Source organism: Triturus cristatus, chromosome 9 (assembly GCF_964204655.1).
Source record: "Triturus cristatus chromosome 9, aTriCri1.1, whole genome shotgun sequence".
NCBI lineage: Eukaryota > Metazoa > Chordata > Amphibia > Caudata > Salamandridae > Triturus > Triturus cristatus.
Window position 1 is genome coordinate 1,120,517,294 of NC_140592.1, and position 21,158 is coordinate 1,120,538,451.

A 21,158-nucleotide genomic window follows, 5' to 3' on the forward strand; every position below is an offset into this window, starting at 1 on the left:
ACTTGTCCGCCAGAAGCAATCATTCAGATTGCCCGGCGGAAGGTCCAGGGACCATAAAATGGTGGTGGTGCCTAGCAGGCACCGTCCACCAAATTATGATGATGTGAATTTCAGGCATGTGGGGATAACTTAGGGGGGCCTGTTGCAGGCCCCCATGTGTTGGGGGAGTTGAGGGTGCACTTGTGGGGTACCCATGGTACACCCTACATTTCACAGCACTACTTGGCAGACACTGTGTGGTGCCTGCCACATAGTGCAGTGAAATGCACAACATGGTTTTTCGCTTAGCAGCGGGTGCTGCTGTGAACCAAAATGCGAGTGCCATGGTGATGGTCACATCCTGATTTGATATGCGGGACCGTTGCATGTATTGAGCATGGTCCCAGTTTACCACAGGATGGCGGACGGACTAATGACCCCGTTAGAGTTTAGCAGACCACATAGTTGAAATGTGGCAGAATCTTGCCCACAGCATTACATGTACCAAAGGCTACAATGCATTTGTAATATGGTGCATGTGACGGTAAAGAGTCAGAATATCAAGTAGGAAATGTCGACTTGCACTAATATAGAGTGCAAAATATCAAGATACATAAATATCTACTGCAAGAATATCGTGGTCAAGAATATCGAGTTTCAGGTAAGAAATATATTTTTCTAAGTTGTAAAAAATATTGTTGTTTTAGTTAGTGTTATGCATTTTAGTATGTATATTACATGTATGTGCTTTATTTTTTTGTCTGGTATTGCATTTGTTTTTTAATATATGTGTTAAATTTTTATGTTATTAATTTTATTTCAATTCAATTTTGCGTTTTAGTTCCGTAGAGGATTGTGGGTTTATAGGGGAATAGGGTGGAAAGTAACTTAATTATAATTAATGTATTAATATTTTTTATTCATGATATTTCGTTATTTTATATTGTTAGTTGTGGGAATTAATTCATTATTGAATATTTATAAATTTGTTAGTTATTATTACTTAATTGGTAATTATGTTCATTGTCATTTTTTCAGGAGCAGGTTGTGAGTTGATAAGGGAGTAGGGTTGAAAGTAATTTAATTTGAATTAATTTATTAATATTTGTTCATTAATATTTATTTATTTTATATTTTATATCGTTAATTGTGGGAATTTATTTATTATTAATGATTTATTAATTGGTTAATTATTATTAATTAATTGGTAATTATGTTAATTGTGTTATTTTTTTAGGAGCAGTTGTGGGTTGATAGGGGAGTAGGGTGGGAACTAATTCAATTGTAATACATTTATTAATATTTTAAATATAATGTTTAGTTTATTTTATAGTGTTAATTGTGTGAATTCATTTATTAATAATTATTTATATTTTGCTGGTAATTGTAATTAATTATTTGTTATTTATTTATGTTAATTGTGTCATGTTTTACAAAATTGGAGGTGACATTTATACGGGAATATGGTGGGAGGTAATGTATTTATAATTAATTATTTGTTAATGCTAATTAATTAATTAAAATTGAAATATGCCAATAGTGTAATAATTTTGATGTGTGAGTTGTGGGGTTTATAGTGGTAAATGTTGTGAAGTAATTTTTTTTAATTAATTAATGATTTGGTGTTAATTGATATTAATTTATTAATGTAAAATTAGTTAGGGAAATGTTGTAAATATTTTTAGGTGTGTGTTTTGGTTTTTATTGGGGTAGAGGGTAAAAAGTAATTTAGTTTAAATTAATTAATCATTACTTGACCATTAATATTCATTTATTAATTGATAAATATATGTGGTAATTGTTTAGTTTTTATTTTGTTTGGGTATTTAGGTTCAGTAGCTGTAACGTTTGGTTTGTACATTCATTTTTACATTTTTAAATGCGTTGTATAATTAATAGTATTTGTTTAATTGATAATGAATTGTGTTAATTAAAGAGGTACCCTTTTTTGTTTTATTTAGATGTGTTGTAAATTGTGTGGTGTTATAGGGTAGGAAAATATTAAATTTATGTAATTTTTAATGTTTTGATTAAGATAAATTTCTATTACAAAATAAGTATTTGTTTGTAAAATGTTAAATTTAAAAAAAAGTTATTTTTGTATGCCAATTTGAGATGTTTGCAGCATTAAAATATTTTTACATGTTTTGTTAATTATTATATTTTATATATTTTTATATAAGTTTTTTTTTTTTTATAATATTTTGTATTGTAGTTGATATTTTGTTCTGTGGAAATAGTAATTTTTGCCCCACCGCTATCCAACACTTTCCCTACTGTTGCATTTGCAGGAGTGGGAATAGTAATTCATACCCCCACGCTATCCAAAACTTTCCCTACTGTTGCACTTGCAGGAGTGGGAATAGTAATTTTCTCCCATCCCCTATCCAACACTTTCCCTACTGTTGCACTCATTGGAGTGGGAATAGTAAATGAATACCCTCTGCTATCCAACACTTTACCTACTGTTGCATTTATTGGGGTGGGAATAGTAATTTTTACTCCTCTGCCATCCAACACTTTCCCTACTGTTGCACTCCCTGGAGTGGGAATTGTAATTTTATCCCCTTTGCTATCCAACACTTTCCCTACTGTTGCACTCATTGGAGCGGGAATAGTAAATTATTCCCCTCCGCTATCACACACTTATTTCCCTACTGTTGCATTTATTGGGGTAGGAACAGTAATTTATACCCCTCCGCTATCAAACACTTTCTTCCCTACCATTGCATTTATTGGGGTGGGGACAGTGATTTATACCCGTTTGCTATCCAACACTTTCCCTACTGTTGCACTCAATTGAGCGGGAATAGTAAATTATTCCCCTCCACTATCAAACACTTTCCCTACTGTTGCAATTTCTGGAGTGCGAATAGTAAATTATTCCACTCCGCTATCTAACACTTTTCCTATTGTTGCACTCCCTGGAGTGGGAATAGTAATTTTATCCCCTTTACTATCCAACACTTTGCCTCCTGTTGCACTCATTCGAGTGGGAATAGTAAATTATTTCACTCCACTATCCAACACTTTCTCTACTGCTGCACTCGCTGCAGAGGGAATAGTAATTTTTACCCCTCCGCTATCCAACACTTTCTCTACTGTTGCACTCCCTGGAGTGGGAATAGTCATTTTTATCAGTCCGCTATCCAACACTTTCCCTACTGTTGCACTCGCTGGAGTGGGAATAGTAAATTATTCCCCTCCGCTATCCAACACTTTCTCTACTGTTGCACTCCCTGGAGTGGGAATAGTAATTTATTACCCTCTGCTATCCAACACTTTCCCTACTGTTGCACTCATTGGAGCGGGAATAGTAAATTATTCCTTTCCACTATCCAACACTTTCCCTACCGCGTTGCAATTGCTGGAGTGGGAACACTAAATTATTCCACTCCGCCATCTAACACTTTCCCTACTGTTGCACTTGCTGGAGTGGGAATAGTAATTAGTTACCCTCCGCTATCAAACACTTATTTCCTTACTGTTGCATTTATTGGGGTGGGAACAGTAATTTATACCCCTCCGCTATCAAACACTTGTTTCCCTATCATTGCATTTATTGGGGTGGGGACAGTAATCTATACCCGTTCGCTACCCAACACTTTTCCTACTGTTGCACTCATTGGAGCGGAAATAGTAAATTATTCCCCTCCACTATCCAACACTTTCCCTACTGTTGCACTCATTGGAGCCGGCAATAGTAAATTATTTCCCTCCACAATTCAACACTTTCCCTACTGTTGCAATTGCTGGAGTGGGAATAGTAAATTATTCCACTCCGCTATCTAACACTTTCCCTACTGTTGCACTCGCCGGAGTGGGAATAGTAATTAGTTAACCTCCGCTATCAAACACTTATTTCCTTACTGTTGCATATATTGGGGTGGGAACAGTAATTTATACCCCTCCGCTATCAAACACTTTTTTCCCTACCATTGCATTTATTGGGGTGGGGACAGTAATTTATACCCGTTCGCTATCCAACACTTTCCCTACTGTTGCACTCATTGGAGCGGGAATAGTAAATTATTCCCCTCCACTATCCAACACTTTCTCTACTGTTGCACTCCCTGGAGTGGGAATAGTCATTTTTATCAGTCCGCTATCCAACACTTTCCCTACTGTTGCACTCGCTGGAGTGGGAATAGTAAATTATTCCCCTCCGCTATCCAACACTTTCTCTACTGTTGCACTCCCTGGAGTGGGAATAGTAATTTATTACCCTCTGCTATCCAACACTTTCCCTACTGTTGCACTCATTGGAGCGGGAATAGTAAATTATTCCTTTCCACTATCCAACACTTTCCCTACCGCATTGCAATTGCTGGAGTGGGAATAGTAAATTATTCCACTCCGCTATCTAACACTTTCCCTACTGTTGCACTCGCTGGAGTGGGAATAGTAATTAGTTACCCTCCGCTATCAAACACTTATTTCCTTACTGTTGCATTTATTGGGGTGGGAACAGTGATTTATACCCCTCCGCTATCAAACACTTTTTTCCCTACCATTGCATTTATTGGGGTGGGGACAGTAATTTATACCCGTTCGCTACCCAACACTTTCCCTACTGTTGCACTCATTGGAGCGGGAATAGTAAATTATTCCCCTCCACTATCCAACACTTTCCCTACTGTTGCACCCATTGGAGAGGGAATAGTAAATTATTACCCTCCACTATCCAACACTTTCCCTACTGTTGCAATTGCTGGAGTGCGAATAGTAAATTATTCCACTCCGCTATCTAACACTTTCCCTACTGTTGCACTCGCTGGAGTGGGAATAGTAATTAGTTAACCTCCGCTATCAAACACTTATTTCCCTACAGTTGCATTTATTGGGGTGGGAACAATAATTTATACCCCTCCGCTATCAAACACTTTTTTCCCTACCATTGCATTTATTGGGGTGGGGACAGTAATTTATACCCGTTCGCTATCCAACACTTTCCCTACTGTTGCACTCATTGGAGCGGGAATAGTAAATTATTCCCCTCCACTATCCAACACTTTCCCTACTGTTGCAATTTCTGGAGTGGGAATAGAAAATTATTCCATTCCGCTATCTAACACTTTCCCTACTGTTGCAATTTCTGGAGTGAGAATGGAAAATAATTCCACTCCGCCATCTAACACTTTTCCTATTGTTGCACTCCCTTGAATGGAAATAGTAATGTTATCCCCTTTACTATCCATCACTTTGCCTCCTGTTGCACTCATTGGAGCGGAAATAGTAAATTATTCCCCTCCACTATCCAACACTTTCCCTACTGTTGCAATTTCTGGAGTGGGAATAATAAATTATTCCACTCCGCTATCCAATCTTTCCCTACTGTTGCACTCGCTGGAGTGAGAATAGTAATTTTTATCAGTCCGCTATCCAACACTTTCCCTACTGTTGCACTCGCTGGAGTGCGAATAGTAAATTATTCCCCTTCGCTATCCAACACTTTCTCTACTGTTGCACTCCCTGGAGGGGAATAGTAAATTATTCCCCTGCGCTATCCAACACTTTCCCTACTGTTGCACTCGCTGAAGTGGGAATAGTAAGTTTTTTACCCTCCGCTATCCAACACTTTCCCTACTGTTGCACTCATTGGAGCGGGAATAGTAAATTATTCCTTTCCACTATCCAACACTTTCCCTACCGCGTTGCAATTGCTGGAGTGGGAATAGTAAATTATTCCACTCCGCTATCTAACACTTTCCCTACTGTTGCACTCGCTGGAGTGGGAATAGTAATTAGTTACCCTCCGCTATCAAACACTTATTTCCTTACTGTTGCATTTATTGGATTGGGAACAGTAATTTATACCCCTCCGCTATCAAACATTTTTTTCCCTACCATTGCATTTATTGGGGTGTGGATAGTAATTTATACCCGTTCGCTATCCAACACTTTCCCTACTGTTGCACTCATTGGAGCGGGAATAGTAAATTATTCCCCTCCACTATCCAACACTTTCCCTATTGTTGCAATTTCTGGAGTGGGAATAGAAAATTATTCCACTCCGCTATCTAACACTTTCCCTATTGTTGCACTCCCTGGAGTGGAAATAGTAATGTTATCCCCTTTACTATCCAACACTTTGCCTCCTGTTGCACTCATTGGAGCGGAAATAGTAAATTATTCCCCTCCACTATCCAACACTTTCCCTACTGTTGCAATTTCTGGTGTGGGAATAATACATTTTACCACTCCGCTATCCAACACTTTCCCTACTGTTGCAGTCGCTGGAGTGAGAATAGTAATTTTTATCAGTCCGCTATCCAACACTTTCCCTACTGTTGCACTCGCTGGAGTGGGAATAGTAAATTATTCCCCTCCGCTATCCAACACTTTCTCTACTGTTGCACTCCCTGCAGGGGAATAGTAAATTATTCCCCTGCGCTATCCAACACTTTCCCAACTGTTGCACTCGCTGAAGTGGGAATAGTAATTTTTTACCCTCCGCTATCCAACACTTTCCCTACTGTTGCACTCATTGGAGCGGGAATAGTAAATTATTCCACTCCGCTATCTAACACTTTTCCTATTGTTGGACTCCCTGGAGTGGGAATAGTTATTTTATCCCCTTTACTGTCCAACACTTTGCCTCCTGTTGCACTCATTGGAGTGGGAATAGTAAATTATGTCACTCCACTATCCAACACTTTCCCTACTGCTGCACTCGCTGGAGTGGGAATAGTAATTTTTACCCCTCCGCTATCCAACACTTTCCCTACTGTTGCACTCTCTGGAGTGGGAATAGTAATTTTTATCAGGCCGCTATCCAACACTTTCCCTACTGTTGCACTCGCTGGAGTGGGAATAGTAAATGATTCCCCTGCGCTATCCAACACTTTCCGTACTGTTGCACTCATTGGAGCGGGAATAGTACAATATTCCTTTCCACTATCCCAACACTTTCCCTACCGCGTTGCAATTGCTGGAGTGGGAATAGTAAATTATTCCACTCCGCTATCTAACACTTTCCCTGCTTTTGCACTCGTTGGAGTGGGAATAGTAATTAGGTAACCTCCGCTATCAAACACTTATTTCCCTACTGTTGCATTTATTGGGGTTGGAACAGTAATTTATACCCCTCCGCTATCAAACACGTTTTTCCCTACCATTGCATTTATTGGCGTGGGGACAGTAATTTATACCCGTTCGCTATCCAACACTTTCCCTACTGTTGCACTCATTGGAGCGGGAATAGTAAATCATTCCCCTCCACTATCCAACACTTTCCCTACTGTTGCAATTTCTGGAGTGGGAATAGTAAATTATTCCACTCCGCTATCTAACACTTTTCCTATTGTTGCACTCCCTGGAGTGGGAATAGTAATTTTATCCCCTTTACTATCCAACACTTTGCCTCCTGTTGCACTCATTGGAGCGGAAATAGTAAATTATTCCCCTCCACTATCCAACACTTTCCCTACTGTTACAATTTCTGGAGTGGGAATAGTAAATTATTCCACTCCGCTATCTAACACTTTTCCTATTGTTGCACTCCCTGGAGTGGGAATAGTAATTTTATCCCCTTTACTATACAACACTTTGCCTCCTGTTGCACTCATTGGAGTGGGAATAGTAAATTATTTCACTCCACTATCCAACACTTTCCCTACTGCTGCACTCGCTGGAGTGGGAATAGTAATTTTTATCCCTCCGCTATCCAACACTTTCCCTACTGTTGCACTCGCTGGAGTGGGAATAGTAATTTTTATCAGGCCGCTATCCAACACTTTCCCTACTGTTGCACTCGCTGGAGTGGGAATAGTAAATTATTCCCCTCCGCTATCCAACACTTTCTCTACTGTTGCACTCTCTGAAGTGAGAATAGTAAATTATTCCCCTGAGCGATCCAACACTTTCCCTACTGTTGCACTCATTGGAGCGGGAATAGTACAATATTCCTTTCCACTATCCAACACTTTACCTACCGCCTTGCAATTGCTGGAGTGGGAATAGTAAATTATTACGCTCCACTATCTCCACTTACCCTACTGCTGCACTTAGGAGCCGATTCCGATCCTGGAAAAACGCGGTACAAATCGTGATATGGAGCATTTTCCCCATACAACTCGTACTTGTAAGGATTCCAAAACAACCTAGGAAGTACGATCCGTACAAATAGACGCTTTCCATACAAATTGTAAAAAAGACCAGACAACTTGTATATACAAGCGATTCCGATTCGGATTGCCCTGTACACGACGTTCACATGTATTCCCGGCAGCAGTTTACAACCCGTCAAGTACGATTCGTACAAATGGCACTCCGTACGGCTCTTTTTTTACAGGAGCCAAAAAGTGCAGGGAAAAAATTGTACGCCCCGAAAACAGTACGAGACGGACCCCCAATGTACGCGTCGTACACCCCATGAATACAGGGGTACGGTGCGTATGTACGGTGCGTACCGATGACACGGAAAGTGGGGTACGGTGTGTATATATGCGGTGAAGGGGTACTGGTCATGTACGCACCGTACAAGCACCGTACCCCAAAATCGCGTATGTACGGTGCGTACATGTGCGATGTTGGGGTAAGCTCCATACACACGCCTCGCATGTGGGGGGACCCCTGTACGCCTCATACCCCTATACGACCCGTACCCCGGTACGAGTCGTACCCCTAGAACGTGTCATACCAGGGTACGAAGCGTATAGGGGTTCGCTTCATAGCCCGGTACAAGTCGTTCCCCGTATACAGGCCATTTTCCATACAAATCACATGCTGACAACCCGGTACGAATCGTACTTGACGGGTTGTACAGCCTTTTTACAAATTGTATGGTCTTTTTTACAAGTCCGTGTCGTACAGCTTTTCCCGATCCCGGGCCGATCTGTATGTATTTTTCCCATACGATTCGTACTACACGGGTTGGAAGGGAGTTGTCCGATGTAAAATAAAAGTCCAGGATCAGAATCGGCCCCCTAATGTAGTGTAAAATGTAGGTTTAAAAAATATTACATATTTTAATATTTTAACTGATATTTTTTTTTTATGGTACAGGTGTGTATATATATATATATATATATATATATATATATAAATATATCCTCGTTTTTTAAATATATTTCTATTTTTTTATAATTAATTTAAATTATTATTTATTAATTATATTTAAGTAAATATATATTACATTTTATATATGTATGTTTAATTTATTTTTAAATTACATTTATTATTTATAATTGTTAACATTTACAAATAAATCTAAATATTTGTTTTAAGAAAAATGTATTTAATTTATTTTACATTATTTATAATACATGTAAAAAAATTATATTTTGTTCTTCGATATTTTTAACAACTATATTTTTTCTCAATATTTTTGTACTTACCATTATGAAGATAGGAGGTCGATATTTTTGACAACAATATTTATGTCCCAATATTTCTGTAGGTCGATATTAGTGTTGTTGATATTCTGTCAGTGATCCGAATGTGACACCCACCACATTTGTGATGGAGTCACCTGTCTTCCAAACTCTACATAAGAACTTGTCTTTTTTTAATGCATGCCATATACCACAGGATTCAGAATGCTAAAGCACTCTCCCTATTGTGGGGACATTGTCAATGAAGTTCTGAAGAAAAGCTTAGAGCAGAGCAAAGTTGGATTTCATAGTCACTGCTGGGATGAATTTGTTGTCCCAGCCAAGCCTATGTTCGAGCTTATTCTTTTATGGTTCTCAGGTGTCATCAGTGTGCAAGTCAGGAGACTGTAGCCAATAAGTGCTCCATTCCATCTGATAGTTCTTTTAGGTGGTGCTGTGGTACCCTCAGGCTTTGATGGCCAACGTTCATAGTGGGCAGAACTGGCAATTGTCAGCCAGAGAGGACACACTTGCTTTGTGAAGCTTATGTGCCTTTTTCCCAGTCCACCAGAGGATCTCTCTCACAGTTCCGAGTAAGGCTTCTAAGATTCACATTTATCTCCAGCCAGACCTCTCAAAACATGGACTTCATCACAGAAGGTGCTTACTATATACCATAAAGAGTTTAGAGGGATAACCACACCATTCAAAGTAACATCGATATACTCAAGCCACTGTTGAGTATGCATTCTTCTCAGGCAGACCAAGCAGTTATCTCTTTTCTTCTGATGGTTTTGTCCAGGAATTGTGATTGGTAAACATTGTTTACCATGAATCCAGTTCCCCGCAGGCAATTACAACGCTGTCGTTATAACGACCGTGTGGTAACAACGCATACCATTACTCCACAAGTGGAACAACTACTTGGGGAGGGGTCAGAAGGTGTCGGATTTAAAATCCACCACCTTCCCTACAATTGCACATACTGGAGTTGGAATAGTAAATTATACTGTTCCAACAACCAGTGCCTTCCCCCAGAACAAGTCGTTGTTATGACTTTCTGAGTAATGGAATGCGTTGTTACAACCCAGTCGTTGTAACAACCATGTTGTAATTGCCTGCGGTGAAAACGAATGCGTAGTAAGGTGGCCTTTTCATAGTGATGGGCTGGTGCTGGATAGACATTTTTATTCAGCTCACTAGCGAGTGAATGATGACTCCCCCAGAACCAATCAATGTGAATTCCCACCATATCTCACACTCTATTAAAGCAATACATTTCTTGCTCAAGCTGTATTCCTTCCCAGGAATCTCTATTGCAAATTTTAGAAGTGTAGCTTTAATCCCATCTCTAGGTCTTTTTTCTTTCCTGGGATAAAAGGTTGGTTCCCTAATTCTGCTCCAAATTCCTTAGTGTTCTGCAATGGGGTTGATGCTCTGCAGGTCCAGTGGCTGATTGGTTTTCTATATGCATTTCCTCATGTATCTCTCCTTCCTGAAAAATTGCATATTTTCCGGGACGTAGATGAGATTTTACTGCTGGGTTCTTGGTGTATTTGTTGTTTGTGGTTTCCCTATTGCTCGATCTTGCTGTGGTTGTCTTTTCAGTTTTCACTCGCAATCCATCCCTGCTGCGGTTCCTGCTGCTGTTCCTTTCTCAGATGGTGTTATAGAAATTTCAGACTGAAAGGTTATGTTTATAGCATATGGATCTCAATTATGTGGTGGTTAAGACTGTTGTGAGTTCTCACAGGCACAATTGAGGTACACTTACACTCTTCAATGGATTTCATTGCAGGGTTGATGCCTTTCTAAGAGCTTGAATACACCTTCCTGTCCTTCCTTACCATTGTTGATTTTTTCTTGGATCTTTTCGATATGAGACTGACTGCCCTCACTTTGAAGATCCAGTGGGTGAATAGTCTGGCCTTTGAAGATCCATGGAGTGCCTTGGATAAGATTGGGTTTCTGGTTTGTACGCAATTCAGAAGATTAATTTACTGAATGCTTATAGAGTAATGTTGGTTGCTGCTTGGAAAAGTGTTGAGTGTTTTCCAGGACCCTCTTTTCAAACTATTGAAAGAAATCTTCTTGGACCTTTTGTCTTGTAAGCTGGTGTTTTTGGTGGCAATCTCATCCCTAAATCATCAGTGGGATTTTGGGTCACTGGTGCATACTGATATATTTTTCTGGGCCTCCCAGATTCTTTGGTTCTTCTTTTCATCTGGAAGAGGATATGGTGTTCCTAAATGCTACTAAAGGCAGAAGAGGGATGCTTTGAGGGACTTGGATTATTGGAGATGTGGGCTTGAACCTTCTGGGGCTACTCTTAACTACTGCTTTTTGGCTCTTACTGCTTGGGCTTTCGATGTGACTAATGGTGCCCTCCCTCATTTCATTCGGGTCGCTTAAGTGGGGGATAGGGGTTCCTGGGCATTGGCCACTGGTTCACTCTAATTACTGTTTGAAGGGCTGCCACCTAGAGCTCTTCCTCTACATTTGTGTCTCCGCGTTTTTAGTTGGTTCATGCAGATTTTGACTTGAATATGTTGAGGTCAGTTCTGTCAGCCATTAGTGTTTCCTAAGCTTTTTACTCTTTGCTGAAAATAAACGTTTGTGGGAGTTGCATCAAAGCTATTGTCTTCTAATCCTTCTTCAGACTATTGACTTGGGTTTGTTCTCTTGTATTTATTGAATGTTGTAAGGAATACAGAGGGAGAGGTAATATTTTCATTACTGCATTCCTATCTTCTCCTTCGTACTACTCATGCTCCCCTCAGTCCTGCAAGAACTGTGGGCTGAACGAGGTTCAGTGCTGACCACCTTCGAGATGCACAGGATTCTCTCACTCCCTTTATAGTCACTCCCACAACATTATCTGATGGGTGAAAGTGAAACTCAGAAACTGAGGGCTTCTGAAATCTGCTGGGGGCCAAAATGCCTCACATTTATCTAATCCAACCATTTCCAACAGCTGCCCGAATGTTTGATCACCACATGAGATACAGCCACGTGATGGATCAGTGTTGCTTGAAGCATAAATGGGAGACATTCTCATTTAAATTACATCTAATGTTTACAATTGTTATTAGTGCAAATGGCACGAGTGATATTGCAGTAAAACATTAACAAAATGTGATTGCCATCAAAGTCCCATTTACTTTTCCAAAGATGTGTGCAAGATTGGCCTTTTTTTGACATGTTATCTCTCGCTTGCAGCATAAAGTTCATCAATTGCAGATTTGTAGGATGAGACATAATTTGTCTCATTTAAACTACATTGTTTGAACGCAATAGGAGGTATGCGGTTTGTAGCATCCAGTTCGATTGCAATTTGGGGATCTGAAAGTACAGCTGATTTGCAGGTATGAGCCTTATTTTTAGATGCTGGTTGGTGATTTGACATGCATTTTCCTGCTAGATAATCACTCAGCCTCTCACCACTGAATGGGACTAAGCGAGGCAATCAATTTCGTAAATGTTAATTGGGAGTGAAGGAGGGTTATTTATGAGTGAATACCTGGGAGAAAAGGAGGTGAGACTATTTTTACCGAAGTGCATCTGCACACTGGATCAGAATGTGCACATCAGACAAGTTTGCAGTAGATACCATTTTGTAAATGAGATTTTAAAGCAGAAAATGGTTTTCTATAGGTCACCATAATAGTTTATAGAGTTTCAATTTCATCTTTTCTCATTAAAAATAGATTGAATTCTTTTCTTGCAAGTACTGGACAGTAAAGTAAGCAATTCTGAATGTTAACCGCATTTTAAACAATAGGGGTTAAAAGGTAACCATGTTTCGCATGCTTATCAAACACATTTTTGGAATAAGGCACGCTGCACGTTTTCGTGCCCCTTGTGAGAGAGATGTCCTTAAACTGTGCCTGTCGTTTGGAAACTGCCATAAATAATACATGGGCGATCAGTTGTCAGCTCGAAACATTATATTTTTTATGTTAAAGTTCCTTTTTTGGAAATTGCATACTCGGTATGTCTTTTGAACAGCACAGTGTGATTTGATTGGACGTTTTATGAAGGACACTGAGACTTGTTGGGCCATATTATCAGGAAACTGCTGCTAAAGCGGTGATAATAGGCTTGATAATATTCCCTGGAGAATTCCAATAGAAGCCCAGGATCTGGTGTGGAGCGGGGCTTCTATGGGAATTCACAAGGGCATATGATCAAGCCCATTATCGCCGCTTTAGCAGCAGTTTCCTGCCGCTAAAGCGGCGATAGTGTTATCGCCGTTCCTTGATAATATGGCCCTTTGAGTCTAGCTTCTCATGCGAAAAGTGATGGAAAGAAATGGCGAATGAGAAGAAGTCCTAGAATGAATTTAGTGCCATGTAATGTGTCGGTTACAATTATAACATTGGGCATAGATTTCAAGAAGGCGGCTCCCAACATACTGAGGTAATGGCAAATAACTCAGGATTGGAAAGTGGTATATATTTTATTACTTTTTTATTTGTTTTCTTTTTATTTAACGTTTTGTGGTGCATAGTCCTATGAGAAGTAATGCACTGTATAACAAACAAATCGGGGCCCTATACACAAAGATATTCATAAACCAAAAGATTTCTAAAAATGTCTCAATAAGTAGATGGGATTTCTTGCTTTATTCTGTGCTGTGTAAACTTCTGCATAGGTACATGCCATTACATTCTTGCAAATGCACGTTTTCTCCCCACAGAAATTGTTGTATTCTTTTCCTTCCCACAAGTTAATTTCTGACCGTTTACAAGGTGGGAAAGGTCTGAAAATAGTCAATAGAATTTTCGTATCCACAAACCTTTCAGCACTTTTCATCCTGAAACTTCCACTCCAAATCTCTGGAATAAGGAGCTGGGGGGTGTTCTGCGTTAAATGTTGTGGATATGATTGCGAACCTGTGCAGTATTATGTCCTGCTTTGTAAAATTTTTGTAACATTAGGTCCACATGTTCCACAGTGAGGCTTAGCACAGCTCTCTGGGACGGTGAGTGAAAGTGTGAGGTATAAGTACAATTCTTGTAGAACATTAAGATGAGGCAGTGGCATCGCAAGAGGTGGCTGGTGGGGGGTGGGTGCCCATGCAGGCACGGGTTTTGGGAGCGGCGCATCTCTTACATGTGCCCGCCGCAGGGTGGCAAACACTGGGACCGCTACGGGCGGCATAAAGCCTTCCTTGCTAGGCCGCTGAAATCAGGACATTTTACACCTGATGTTCTCTGTTATCAGTGACAACTTTATAATGTGGTCTGTAAAATGTGTGGGGTTGGTATAGTTAATGCCTTCTACAGCAGAACATAAATGTGTTTACCTTTCCTCATTTGAACCAGTTACTGCCTGCTTATCTGAGGTCTCTTAGCCACATGAGCTGAAGTTGCTAGGATGATTAATTGGCTCACTGGTATATTAAAACAGAAAAGTTTGAATTGCTGGTGCATCTCTCAGCCAGGGATTACATATACAACAGCAGGTAGTACAATGACCTCGATAGACAGCATTGGATGGCAGGGATGGAAACAGCCACAGCCCATGCAGGTAAGAGCGGTGGGGCCAGGTAGAGTGGCAGGGGATTTCGACAGACGAAAACAAGAGAAAATGTGTTATTTATTTAATTTTCCCTCGCGGTTGACTGTCGAATCCCCCCCCCCCTCCCCCCCCCCCATGGCCCTACCACTCTTACCTGCACGGGTCGCGGCTGAAAGGGAGAGTCGACATGTGGGAGTCAATGTTGAAGAAATACAGCAGCACAGCAATGGGGGCCTTGTCAGGTGGGCAACATGGACAATTTGTTGAGTCTTACACAACAGCTTTATGCCACACACAGGAAACAATCCCTCTTAATTGAAAGGAAGAGCAAATATGACTTATATTCGATTTGTATATGTCATCGCGTCCATGAAATGTATAGATAGCAAAAGTGTCTAATAGAGAAGTATGAGCCATCATCACACCACCACAAAAGCATGATTTTGAAAGACAGCTACCAGCATAGACCGATCTCACGATTTTGAATACACTACACTTTCTGTTTTTATTGCACAGCTAGATGTCTGTCTAACCTCATGACATCACAGAAAACCAATAGCCAGCCCTATATTATGGTCCATTTAAAATATATGTGCGTGTACCCATGCTCAGTTGTACCAATACATCAGGCATCATTTTTTGTGATTGACTTGGAGGAATATATGTGTATCTTTCACTCATTTAGAAAAATACATTATTATATTTTGAGAAAAATAACTATTTGTTACATCACTAGCAAAATATTTCACAAGGAGATCACTATTACACAGTGTTATAATTGATTCTTAATTTAGTTATGGCACTATGTGGCAAGATAGAGGGGTTGCAAGAATAAAATTCGAATTTCAGGCAAGGTGACGCAGTGACAAAATGGTTCCCTTTGGTCTTAGCATCAATTAGTTCGAGGTCACTAACTCACACTCAGTTCTAAAGAAATATTAACTGGTAAAAACTAAAAGCCCTATGGCTGAAATGAGAAATACATTGTGAGTTACTTTACTACCATGTGTAAATTTAATACTGTACAAAAAACTCCTTTGGTGACCCTAAGGCAGAGACCTCACAAATATTGAGGTGCATAAGAGGTTCACCTATCAATTGAGGATGTGGATTTTGTAATAACATTTAGGATAACACTACTTTATATCTACTTCATTCTAGAGATGACTACTTCAAGGGCCATATTACACAAGGTGCCCCAGGGGTGCAACAGGCGCACTTTGGAATTACAGAAGGGGCAGCAAACACTTCTTTGGCCCCTTCTGTAATTGTGAAAGTGCTGGTGCACATACAATGCCAGCGCTTTCTCAAGACAGCATGCCCTCATTTGCATGGGGGTGCAACCCCAAGCAAATGAGAGAATCCCTTTGCCTCTGCGCCCACACCGTATTACAGACGCGGGCGCAAAGGTAAAGAAGCTCTTAGGAGTCACACTGACAGTGCGCCACCTAGAAGGTGGCGCACTGTCAGTGGGAGTGGAGTGGGGAAAGGGTGTTGCATGGACCCACCAGATATCCCCTTGCAGGGCCTGCACCTGCCTGCAAGGAGATCTCTGATCCCCTTTAGAATTGCAGGTGGGTTGCCGCCAACACTGTGAAAACACTGAGCGGCTTCAAAGCGCTCCCCCCAGGGCAGTGCGAGTAGCGGCTGCCCTGGGGGCAGCGCATTCTATGTGATATAGTGCACTTTCACAGTTTGCGCTGGGCACACCTGTTTTAAGGTGCGCCAGGTGCAAACAGAGAAAGTCTGCCCTTTACATAATAGGACCCAGATATCCACATGATTGCACAATTGTGATTTTATGTTGATGCTTCTCCTAGAAAGTCCTTCTCAGGTCTTCAATAGACTCTAAGGGCCTCATGTAGGTGGGCTGGCATTTACCACTTCATAAATACCGAATCATACCGATTCGGTATTTATGAAGTGGTAAATGCTATGTAGGTAATTGGTCGGTAAATATTACCGATTCGGAATAATTCGGTAATTACCGAATCGGTATTTACCGAATCGGTAATGAGGCATACCTTCCCATTGATGGGAAGGTATGCCTCATTACCGAATCGGTAAATACCGTATCAGTAATGGGGGAGCACATGCAAGGGTGGCAGGGTGTCACATTGACACCCTGTTGCACCCCTGATTCGGCCATGTGTGCACATGTGGCACACATACATGCCCTGAGGGCATGTGTGTCTGCCACATTGCACACATCTACGGGCAAAATAATGCATTTACACACATATTCGTCATTTACCACCAACTATTAGTTGGTGGTAAATAACGAATCCCCACACACACCACACAGTCCCCCTACATCTGATTTCTGTATTCGGAATTTACCGAATCGGTAAAATTACCGATTCGGTAAATTACCGAATACAGAAATGAGCCCCCTACATGTCAACAGCCTGAATACCGGTCGGTAACGGTATTATTACCGAAAATCGGCCGTTACCGTCCGGTATTGGGCTACGTACATGAGGCCCTGAATGCTTTTATTTTTTATGAAGTGTATCCATGCATGGTCCTGCTCAACTGGGGTAAGAGTAGAAGAATGAATTGGGCCTTTTAGGGTAATGGGGACATTTTGGTCAAAGGTTGTTGTGTTTGTACACATTTTTGTATGCACTTTGTTGAGCAAAATAAAAAGTTAAAAAGAAGAAAACCCACAATGTATGTCAAAATGGCTTCTTCAAACTTTTTTGTATTAGAAATGTGCATTTTCTGAAATCAGACTTATTGATTCATTTACAGGAGAGTTTCACTGTGGATTTGAAGATGCAAGCATGTGTCTGTTTACTCAAGACGATACGGATGTTTTCGATTGGACCAGACAAAGTGCCATAACAAGGGACACAAAATATACCCCAAATACCGGACCGAGCACTGATCGCAGTGGCTCCAAGTATGGTAAGTGACAAGTCTTCCACAATCCAATAAAACCCTTGTCGACACAATTAAAAAACGGTGTAAGTAAGAATTTATTTTGCATAACGTCTTGTCCACTACGGTTAGTGAAAAAATTCTGTGCCAAACCATATTATTGTCCCCGACCCATTTGTCTTTTTTGAGATGACAATAATGCCCGAAATGAGTTGGACAAAATATTTCTTATTTACTAGCAAGTCTGACATTGTCATACAAGCTAAGGAATTTCAGTTAAAATACAATTTCCCCTTCTAAGAGTGAGATTTGAAATGTTCTAAACTTACACTTTCTCTGACAAAAACTTAAGGTCATCCTAGAACAGATTTCCAAACATTTGTTCCTTTTTGCAAATTCAAACCCTTTGTATATTTACAATTGAAAATCATGGACCGGCTTTTTTATACACAGGCTCGTCTACTCATCAATTAATTGACATTAATGGATTTGGCTTTCAAGTAGATAATGGAAACCCTTGCTGATGGCAGTGACACCTGGTAGTACAGAGGCCACTTGGTTACAGAGGGCTTCATTTCTTGGGTTGCATAGCATGCATCTGTGTGATCCAGTCTCAATGAACCAAGAAAGTAAAAAGATTAAGAAGAGTATTTTTGCGAAAAATTCATTACATTCGAAGCTGGTAGAACTGGGCCCGTATTAGTGATAGGGTGCACTGTCTTAGTTTGCCCCACAGTCCACCTTTAAACAGGTGTGCCCGGTGTAAACAGGAACAATGTGCCCTATTACAATGAATGCGCTGCCCCCAGAGCAGCTGCACGCTCACTCTGCTCTGGAACTGGTGATTCAGTGGAATCTGTTTACAAGCCACTCGTGTTTCAAAGTGCAGGTAGCAACCTAGCTTACTTTAAAGTGGGTACAGAGATGAATGAGTGGTCCATAGGATCCCCTTTTCCCCTTCCACATGTCTGCTCTCAGGGGGCGCACTGACTGTGCGCCATCTTTTGGCAGTGCATTGTGTGCGCTCCTCCTGAGGGTCTGTTTGCCTTTGCACCCACCTCCATAATATGGGGCGGATGCAGAGTCAAAGTAAGTCCCACATTTGCATGGGTCCATCTCCCATAGAAATGAGGGAATGCCCTCTGAAGATAATGCTGGCACTACATGTGCGCCAGTGCTATCAGTATTACAGAAGGGGCTGCTCAAGCATCTTCAGCCCCCTTCTGTAATACCAAGCAGGCACACATGCCCATTCTGCCCCCCGGGGTGTAGGAAGCTGCCTCTCTATTTACTGTACCAAAACGAAGTACACTGTGTAGAGGGTCCAGTGAGTCCCTTATTAATTTACAGAGGCAAAAGTAAATACTACTAACACTCTATTTGTAGTAGTATGGGTGAGCAGTTAGGCTTATCAGAGAGTAGTGCTAATCATTTGTTGTACGCACGGAGGCAATAAATGGGACACACTCTCAAGTATAAATCTGAGGCAATTGGCAAAAATAATATTGATTTTTTTAAATAATTTTTCAGACCAATAATGTTGTTCTACAGTAAGTACTTTTAAAGTTATTCATTTTTAGACTTCGCAAAATCAGTCACATTTGTGCGCAATTATGTACCATTAACTTCACTGGGGAAAAAGGCAAAAATGCTTGTAGAATCGTACATTCAACTTTCAAGGTTCAACTCTTGGATTTTGGTAGTTAAGAAGGCCAGGTCCAGTGTTCTTCCAGCGGATTCTGGAGAGCATCTCAGATTCAACCGTGAGCAGGGTCCTGAGGTCGTTGGTAGCTGGTGCGCTACAGGAGAGAGGGCCACTTGAAAATAAACTGCACACGGGACGTACAGGTAAGTCTGAGGGGGTCCATGAGAGAGCATGTTGCAAGAGCCTCAAGACCATGAGAGCACAGCTGGATCATCGTTATCAGGGCTGGTCAGGTGCAGAGAAGATAGGGCAGCATGCATCAAGATGTCCTCGCGGTCGGGAGCAGGCATCTTGGAGAGACGATTTCGGGACAGCTGGGCCAGTCACAAAGTAGGTTTCAGGGGTCTCTTTATGTCTTCCCTGAGCACTTGCAATATCCAAGAATAGATCAAATATTGAAGGGTCATATATGCTTATGCAGATACATCCAAACATGGGATATAGTGCACCCTTCCTTAGGGCTGTAAGGCTTTCAGTAGGGATAACTTACCTATATGTCATGCAGTGTGTGAGGGCATGGCACACATGGCTGTGTGCCATGTCGACTCTTCGGTTTTCTCTGCACCAAGACATGCAGCATGCAATGCCGGTTTGCATAGTCTTTGTGAGGGGTCTCTGGTGTGGCACAATTTGCGCTGCGGCCCTAGTGGACCCTCTTCAGTACCCATGCCCTAGGGACTTGGGATACCATTTACTAGGGACTTACAGGGGTAGCAGACGTTGTTCCAATCAGGGTACAGTTTTGGGAAAGAGATCTGGCCCTGGGAACCTGGAAAGCAGAGACCAAGTGTGTGTATCGTTTTGAAATCACTTCAGGCATCAAGCAAAAAGTGGGGACTAACCATGTCAAAAGAGTCTTTTTCCTATATGGGGCCATATCTGTAAAATGGCCCCTGACCTGTGTTGGTGAGGGGGACTATTTTAAGCATATGTTGGTAAGAATTAGACACATGTTTCTGATTATCCATGCCCTGCCTCTCCTGTTGTGCAAGAGTACCTAAGTGCTCACACCTTCCTGATCATCTAAATGTGGTATAGGAAATATGAAATAACAATATATGGGCAATGGACATAGGCCAATGCTGACGGTTATCAAAGACTTGGAGCCGGGTCTTGTCACCTTTCTATTTTTTGTATCAGTGATTGCTTTGGACAAAATTTATTTTGAGGGACTAAACTCCTGAACTGTGATATTCCCCTAAGCAGCTCATTTTATCATAACACTAGAGCTGCAATATCATTTATGGAAACCAAAAGAGTCGAATGCGTGCAATAGCTTTAAATACATATTTCGGTGTTCTGCATATCTTTATTATCAAAGAGAAACCAATGTAATTGATGATTTCCATGTACTAAAAAAGCAGTACAAACATTGATTACCCTCTACTGGAGCAGTGAGTAAGAACGGAAAGGGCCATTTAGAGTTTGGCAAACAGGGCCGGAGTGGGGAATCAAAAGCAGCCTTGGCAAAAATGCTCACCAGCCCTGGTCCCACGTCTTCTCATGTTCTCTCTTTCCATCCATTCTCTCTTTCTTTTCTCTTCTCCCTCTCTAATATATTTCTCTGTACCTCAGCACTCCCTCCCTCTTTTTTCTGTCTCTTGAATCATTCCTGTGACTGCTGCAGTTAACCTCAGGGAAATGGCAGCAGAGGAACCAGGGGTAGCCTCCAAAGGCTCCAGGCAACCAGATAAATGCCTGGTGGAATAAAAGGCCTATCTGGCCCTGATGTAAACCCTCATAACTTGGTAGGT

At 41.0% G+C, this 21,158-nt stretch overlaps 1 protein-coding gene across 5 annotated transcripts in view; it reads left to right on the plus strand.

The window, feature by feature from the left end:
* MDGA2 (MAM domain containing glycosylphosphatidylinositol anchor 2) overlaps positions 1-21,158 on the plus strand; it is a 1,462,473-nt gene that overhangs the window by 1,378,269 nt on the left and 63,046 nt on the right. For all 5 annotated transcript variants that reach the window (XM_085627023.1, XM_085627026.1, XM_085627025.1 and 2 more), the window contains one exon: positions 17,571-17,726. In XM_085627023.1, the coding sequence (XP_085483149.1) occupies positions 17,571-17,726 (156 nt within the window). The remainder of the gene's footprint in view (positions 1-17,570; positions 17,727-21,158) is intronic.